General features: G+C 36.1%; 1 protein-coding gene across 1 annotated transcript in view; it reads left to right on the top strand.

Moving 5' to 3' along the window:
* The first annotated feature begins 3,724 nt into the window (after positions 1-3,724).
* Positions 3,725-8,724, top strand: part of Cds (CDP-diacylglycerol synthase) — a 48,048-nt gene continuing 43,048 nt past the window's right edge. The window contains exon 1 of the mRNA XM_067789358.1: positions 3,725-4,457. Coding sequence (XP_067645459.1) covers positions 4,350-4,457 — 108 coding nt within the window. The 5' untranslated portion in view covers positions 3,725-4,349. The remainder of the gene's footprint in view (positions 4,458-8,724) is intronic.

Raw genomic sequence — 8,724 nt, 5'->3', positions numbered from 1 at the left:
ATTTCATAAAAATGAAGAAAACGCAAAAAATTACAAACATTTTCCACAAAAAATAAGTCTCTCGGCCATAACGTATCCAAACCAATGAATAAAATCTACAAAAAGTTATTAAATTCACCATCTCAAATATATTTTTAGGTTATGGATATGGCGAGAAACAAAAACCAATTGGTTGGCTATTGTATGGTTATGGCGTTAGCGTTATGGTATGGCACCATTAATCGATTACACTGATTTCCTTAAGGGTAGGTTCGATCAGCTGTTTTATCTGATTATGGTTTTATGGTTATAAGTCACCATTAATTGGCCCTTATAACTTGTTACACGGCCACCGTGGTGTGATGGTAGCGTGCACCGCCTACCACACCGTATGCCCTGGTTTCACACCCCGGGCAAAGCAACATCAAAATTTTAGAAATAAGGTTTTTCAATTAGAAGAAAATTTTTCTAAAAGCCTTCCGCGATTTACAACCAGATTGACTGAATTTTTGTATGTGTGTGTGTCGGGTATTTGACGCTTGCCCCGCGACTATCAAATAAAAAGCCATCAATCAACATTTGCATTGAGAAACCGTAGCGTTCGGACGTGAATATGCCGTCATCGGATGATGACTTTTTTTACTTGCAACTACAGCAGTTTTATTAAATAATAAAAAAATTAATAAAAATTTTATTAAATAATAATAAAAGCTTTACATTCCATAAAGCTGCTAAACATTGATAATTTTCAATAAATTTTAATATGAATTGCTGTTCTTCCGCGCACTTGTTCATTTTGAATGTCGACACAAACTAAATACAATACTGCGTTTTGTCAATCACACCCCGCGACTATCAAATAAGCTAGCGTCAAATGAAAAAATCAAAAATTTTTGATTTTCATCAACGTGTAGCCGACAACAAATACGTGTGTCACGAAGCCACTCGACTGCACTAACGCACACAAAATTCAGTCAATCTTGTTGTAAATCGCGGAAGGCTTAAGCGAGGTCGCCCCTCGGTAGTGTTTGGCAAACGCTCCGGGTGTATTTCAACCATGAAAAGCTCTCACTGAAAACTCATATGCCTTGCAGATGCCGATCGGAGTCTGCATAAAAGATGTAGCTCCCGTCCGGCCAATTTGTAGGGAAAATCAAGAGGAGCACGACGCAAATTGGAAGAGAAGCGCGGCCTTAGATGTCTTCGGAGGTTATCGCGCCTTACATTTATTTTTTTTTTTTATTTATTTAAACTTGTTACACATACCACCGGAAGTTTAAAACAGGGACACATGAATATCTCGTTATTGTGAGAGCTCTGACGATAATAATATGCGAACTACGACAACTCTAGCATGACAGTTATCATGGTTGCCTGAACAAATACTTTATTAACAAAACTGGTACATTTTTCTTTGATGGAACTTGGTACTGGCCAATGTGTCAACTAAGCGATAAATGTCAAAATTACAAACAATTGAGTGAGGTTACCTGAGGCGGGATTCATATAACTGGGAGTTTTAAAGTTTACACAAGAAATTGTGTAAACTTTGAAATTATGATTCTGTAAAGCAAAACTGTGAACAAAAAAATTATTGATAAAAACTGCGTGAGTTTTCTTGACAGCCAGTGTACACTAGTGTGACATTCAAAACGCACGCATACGCACTGTTGTAGAATATAACTTTTTTCTTTTCATGGCGTTTGATAAAAATTGTCTCACTGATATATGACCTTTACATTCCGCACTCATTCAGCAAAACAATGTGCACAATACTTTACAGAATCGCATACAAATTTAAAGTGTAAATTTTGTGTGCAAAAAGTCGGGAAAAACTTAAGTTAACTTATGTTTTTGGGCTTTGGCCAGAGAGGATAGATATAATAAGAGATGTCAGTTGGCACTTTTTGCGATATTCATTTGTAATGTTCCACTCGCGGCGTAATTTTAAAATGCTTCTACACACTTTCATGAGGTATTTTTGTTTTTTTAAAGGGATTGTATTAATTAAACAATTAATTCATTCTCTTTCACAATATATATTAATATAAACTTCTCAAAAATATGTACAAGGTAATTTTCTTATGCCCGCCAAGTACGTATATTACAAATGATTATCACAAAAAGTATGAAAGAAGAGACGTCCCCTTATTGTATCTATCATCTCTGCTTTGGTGATAATTTTCTGAACGCGCTTTCAATTCACTTAACGGTTGGGATTTTACGTCAAACTACTGAGCATACGTTATTTTCGTTAAGGGCGAATTGAACTTCCTTAACCCTAACGCCATAGTCATAACCATACCCATATCCATCTCCAATGTGATCGATTAATGGTGCCTTAATCTGGAAATCCTAAAAATTTCATAAAAAAATTAAGAAAACGCAAAAATTTATAAACATATTCCACAAAAAATAAGTCCCTTAGTCAAAACGTGTCCAAAACAATAAATAAAATATACAAAAAGTTGATAAATTTACCAACTCAAATATTTTTAGGTTATGGATATTGCGAAAAACCAAAAACCAATTGGTTGGCTATAGTATGATTATGGCGTCTGTTTGTGTTGTCCACGTCTTCTTTAAAATTCATTACGTTTGTGAGTTGCTGTTGAATTCGGAGACTTTCCAGTGTCATCCGTCTTTTTTCTCTTCTCTCAACATCCAAAATCCTAGCGTTCGCAAAATCAGCTGTGTTCGTTTTCGATCAGGTGTTGAGAAAGCGCTGTTGTTGTTTTGTTGTTTTTCACGTCCATTTGATGTTCGTATAGTCTCGATACTAATGCCCTTTTTGTTGTGCCTATGTAACACTTATTGCAGTTATGGTTGTTGTTGCCTTTGCATTGGATTTCGAAGACTATGTTGCTTTGCTGTTCCTTGTCTATCCTGTTTTTTGTTTTTGTAAAGATTCTCCTTAGTGCATTGTGCGGTTTATAGGCAAAATTTATGTCGTCATTTTGCATTATATTTCTTAGTGCTTGATTACCGGTTAGGCCAGGCACATATGAAACGCCGATGTATTTTTTGTTGGTATTTGCTTCGGTTAGCTCATTTGCAATATTAGGTTGGCTCATTTTTTTCGTAGTATTATTTAGTGAATTTTCTACTAACTTATTGGGGTAGTTATTTTTAAATAGAATACTTCTTATTTTCTTCAGAGAATTAATTATCGCTTAGGAGGTATATTTTTCTTATTAGGCTGGTTGCCGTATTTATATATGTCTTTACTTTTTTATTCAGCGAGGCTGTCGTTCAAAATTTTATCAAGTACGATATCTGCAATGGTTGGAATGCCCATTGGCATTCCGTAAATTTGTTGATATAAAGTTTTATTGCATGTGAAATAATTATTATCACGCAAGCAGAAATCAAGTATCGCCTGGAATTGTTTCTTATCTATTTTCGTGTATTTCTCCAACTTATCCCATTTTTGCATTATAATACGTATTGCGAAATGTATTGGTATATTTGTAAATAGGGATATTACGTCGAATGAGATCAAAACTTCATCTTCTTCTATTGTGAGATGTTTAATACTTTCTTAACCATATAGTTGAACCATGAGTGTGATACAAGATTTTAGAAGTAATTTTCATATAACAAATTTTCCATCACTCATCTGAAGAAAACATATTTGTAATGTATCAAACAAATTGTGTTCACTGAAAGCGCCGACAATGGAAAATGGTACTACTTCGTATTATTATATGTGTGGAATGGCAACCCTGACTATTGATTAAAAAAATAACTGCATTGCCTTATGGAAACAAATCCTGATAAGACAACAGAAAAATAAGCTAAAATAGTCAAATTCACATTAATGTGGATTAACAAATTATATAGTTGTTAAATTTGCTTAATGTATGCAAAGGAAATGCAAAAAAAAAGTGGAATGCAGCTATCATTAAAATAAATTTACTAATTGTGTAGACAAAGGTGGTGGCAGGTGGACACAGCTGGAGTCGGAGCAGTATTAACAAAGATCAACCACCATACGAACAAAATCTATCGGTGGCGACGGCGCAAAGAGGCAATCCATACATAAATATATATGACAAAAAAATAAACATAAAAGAAAATCAGAAAGTTTTTCAGTGAAAATTTGTTTGTAGTGACGAGAAGAACAAAATACGCAATAAATTTATTTTATTACTAATTTGTGCAAAAATAAAACCATTTATTTGCCTACAGCATACTTGTATGTATTTGGTTGAATACTGTAAGAAGTATTTTTATGAAGCATCTTAATTGTGATTAATACAAAAAAAAAATTGTAAATTATAAGTGCACTGAAAACCGATTGGTGTAAACTGTAAAAAGTAAATTAATTGAACTGATTTGAATAGTTCATTGCTGTTGAGACTAAAAATATGGCTGATATTCGTCGTAGGAAAGGCGAGACGGATGTCAGAGATGATGCTGGAGAAAAATCTGGGGAAGGTGACAAACGTAATTCTGCAGCAGATTCATCTGATCATGTGAGTACACATAAAAATTGAAAAATGTATAAACAGCTTAATCATATTCCAATTGCAGTTATGCACATATATACATACATACTATATGTATTGATTGTACATTGTATATACAAATGTAATTAAATGTTGCATTTTATACTGGTCCAGTCATACATGCCTACACAGTCAATAAGCTTAGTGTTTCAATAATACAATCACTACTGGATTTGAATGATATAACGAAATATTATATTACTAACTAAAGCAATAAGGCCATAGAATTATAGAAACCACTGATGCACTATGTTCCGATGTTGTTGTTGTTGTTGTAGCGATAAGGTTACTCCCCGAAGGCTTTGGGGAGTGTTATCGATGTGATGGTCCTTTGCCGGATACAAATCCGGTACGCTCCGGTACACAGCATCATTAAGGAACTAGCCCGACCATCGGGAACGATTTATATGGCCACATTAAACCTTCAGGCCATCCCTCCCTCCCCACCCCCAAGTTACATGAGGAGCTTGGGGTCGCCAGAGCCTCGTCTGTTAGTGAAACAGGATTCGCCACGGATAGGTGAGCTTGACAATTGGGTTTGGGGAAGCTATATATTGCGCTGGCAACCCGAAAGGGTTGCGCTACACAGCCCCTTGAATCTGGTATTTTAGTCGCCTCTTACGACAGGCATACCTACCGCGGGTATTTTCTGACCCCCTAACCCTCTGTTGCGATCCTTTTATTCTTTACTTTTCTACATTTTTAACACTTATGGAGCGCAGACATGAAACGCATACGTTTGGTCAATAGTCCACAAATGATGCAAAAGGTCTGACGAAAAAAAGAAAATATTCTTAATTAAAATTCTGAATTCCGGAAACCGAGCACATGCCGATATAAGTAAATAAAATATATGCAAAAAATTAACATTTTCTGTTTGTATGTTGAAATGTTACCCTCCACAATAGTCTGATAGAGAAACATACTATGCACGCCAAATCCAATTAGTTTTATTTAACATGTATGTATGTACTCGTACATCTAAAGACTAAGATAGTATATCTGCATAAATATGTACATATGTATACAAATGTAACAGACCTTCTATTGATTTAAAGAACTTATGTTGAAAATAAAACACTTGCTACCCGCTAATGCAGCAAATTCATTTTATATATGCAAAATTTTTTAAAGCCGCAAAAACAAAACAATGAGTGGTTTGACAGCCAGTGCTCAAACTTACGCAAACAGGTAATGAACGCTTTAAATATACTGAGAAAGAGGAATTTTGAATGCGATAGGGTGAAGTATCTCGCTCTCCGTAAAGAGATGTTACGCTTTGCAACCGGAAGAAACTAGAGTGGAGATGGCCAACAACAACAACAACAGAGTGGAGATGCAACGAGATTGAACAGCTGAACACTGTTAGAAATTCAAGCGATTGGTGGCGTTTAGCAAACTCTCTCAAAAAGATCCGCTGTAAAGTAAGCTCCAACCTCCAAATCCATGGTTTCTACTCCCACTTCAAGGATCTTCTTTTTCGCCATAACATTGACTCGTGTGTACACTGGGCTATGCCTCAGCGCACTGACCCCTTTCTTGATGCTCCTTTCGACTACTGGGAACTTCAAGTGGTTATAGATAGTACCAAATGCAATAAAGCCCCAGGGCAGGATGGCGTATGTTATGAGTTTTATAAATTTGCTCCGCAATGTTTCCTCAATGAACTGCTGGCGTTTCTAAATTTGATATACGTGAGAAAGCAGATCCCTTCCTCTTTCAGTTCCGCAATCTTCATCGCTCTTTTCAAAAAAGGTGACCCTAACATTACCACAAATTACAGAGGTTTGTCTCTTTTAGATACTATCTACAAAATCTTTTCTGGGCTCTTACTGAACCGCATAAATGCTTGGATCGATTGTAACAATATCTTGGATGAGTCGCAAGCGGGGTGTCGGAGGGGATATTCGACAATAGACAATATCTTTATGCTTTCAAGTATTGTCAATCTAAAATTTTCACGCAGCAGAAGAACTTTTGCCTTCTTTGTAGACTTCTCGTCTGCTTTTGATACGATTCCCCGCAATATGGTCTTTTACAAACTAGCATCATATGGTATTTCTACTCATATGATTGAAATTTTGGTCTTATCTACGCTAATACATCTTGTAAGGTTTTGTTCGACGGCAAACTGTCCGAATCTTTCCCTGTAAATCACGGGGTCCGTCAAGGCTGTCTTTTAAGTCCGATTTTATCTTCTTTATACTTAAATGACTTGAATGATTATCTGTGCGGGGGCGTCATGGTAGATAACAGTAAGGTAAAGATACTTATGTATGCGGATGATTTGGTCCTACTTGCTCAATCTCCTGAAGAGCTTCAGGAAATGATAAACTCCCTTTGCGACTACTGTAGCCAATGGGCAATAACTGTCAACCTGAGCAAGTCGAAAATCATGATATTTAGGAAATGTCGTAGGATGCCTGGATCCTGGAAATGGTCTTATGGCAGTGAAGACATTGAAATAGTTAACGAATACAAATACTTAGGTGTTCTCCTCACTTGTCAGTTATCTTTTACAAAGCACTTAGATTCAAAGTTCGTGGATGCTAAAAACGCTATCAACGCAACGGGGTTGAACTACATTAACAACCCCCGTATCTGTTTGAGCCAGAAAATAAAAATCTTTGAGGCTGCTTCCAGGTCCATCATGTTACATGGCGCACAAGTATGAGGAGTCGCCCATTTCGACCAAGTCGAGAAACTCTTTAGATTTTTTATAAAAAAGCTGATTTTCCTTCCCTCTAACACGCCAAATTACATGCTGCATCTGGAAACAGGTTTGCAACCCCTATATTTACACACGCTCCGTCTACACATGCTTTATATTGCTCGTTGTCTCAGACTTACTCATGACAGACTACCTCGCATCCTGGCAGTGGAGACAGCCAAGTTGGGGATCTCATGGGCAAACATTTGGAAAGAACTCGCTAACAGATTTAATTTACCTTTCATTACGGAATTTTCAATAGCTAATATTCAGGTTTTCACGTCTTCGCTTTTAGATCGCTTTGCTGAGAGTAATACGAGTATGATCCTAGAAATGGCTTAAAAGTCTACTACCCACGATCTGTACCCTATGTTAGTGCCATTAGAGAGTTCATATTCCACGGATGATTTCACCGCTTATGCCGTTAGCTTAATTCTACGTGCAAGGGGAGGTTTGCTGAACCTAAACGCAAGAGCTTACAAAAACATATCGTCTCCATTTTGCACAGTGTGTAACTTGCAGGTGGCAGAAGACGCTTATCACTTTATTGGTTCATGTCCTATATATAACAATATCCGTTTGCTCTATTTTGGGGAAGCCACTTTAGATATGGCAAAGATCATTGCTATTTTAAATGGATATAATTTCGACTCTCTTGCCAATTTTCTTGCAGACAGCATTAAATTCAGGAACTTAATATTAAACGAATTCTCATAGCTTGTAAGCAATTTATTTAACATGCAATGCGACACGCAACAAATTCTGTTATTGTCGCGATTTTGTACTTTTATTTATTTATTTTATTTATGTTTGTTAGATTTTCGTAGTAGCTTTAGTCATAAGAAGCAGAATACAGTGATTTGTTAAAATAAATATATACTACTCCTACTACGAAACTTTTTGATATATTTTTTATCAAAATTTTTTTCGTCAATGTCCAAAATCCGGTCGGATATTAATAATAATCTGATCAGATAGAAAGAGTCCGGTCGGATATAATCAAATTTGCGGGTGCATCACCTGCAATTTGAAAAGGGTTGCAAAGGCTGGATTCAAGATACCCGCTAGTTACATACACGCACAACCCTTCTTTTAAATTTAGAACCCTGCTGGGTATATTTAAAGCACACCTTAATTTTATATGTGAATAGTTCCTTGCCTAGTGCTTTTGATATACACATAATAGGTGTACATAGCATTTGATTAATAAATTTTTTCTCACGCTCCCGCTGTTTACTTTGCAGGAGCCATCATTCGCAGTGACAGTGCGTTTGTATAGGGATAAACTCCCATCGCACTTGAGTTATGTGCAACTAGATTGTTTCGGTTATAGTTTAAATTCCGTTTAAGTTATTAATCAAAAAGCTTATAATTAACAAGCAAAGGTGTCTAAGTTCGGGTGTAACCGAACATTATATACTCAGCGTGAGCTTCAATTGTACATTTCATTTCAGATAAATTACTTTTCTACATAACACGTGGCACCGCCTATTTAAAAAAAAATTTCTCCACATTTTAGTGTTT

Source organism: Eurosta solidaginis, chromosome 5 (genome assembly GCF_040869045.1).
Source record: "Eurosta solidaginis isolate ZX-2024a chromosome 5, ASM4086904v1, whole genome shotgun sequence".
NCBI lineage: Eukaryota > Metazoa > Arthropoda > Insecta > Diptera > Tephritidae > Eurosta > Eurosta solidaginis.
Note: the sequence above shows the minus strand (reverse complement) of the source record. Positions and strands in the feature narration are given on the sequence as shown.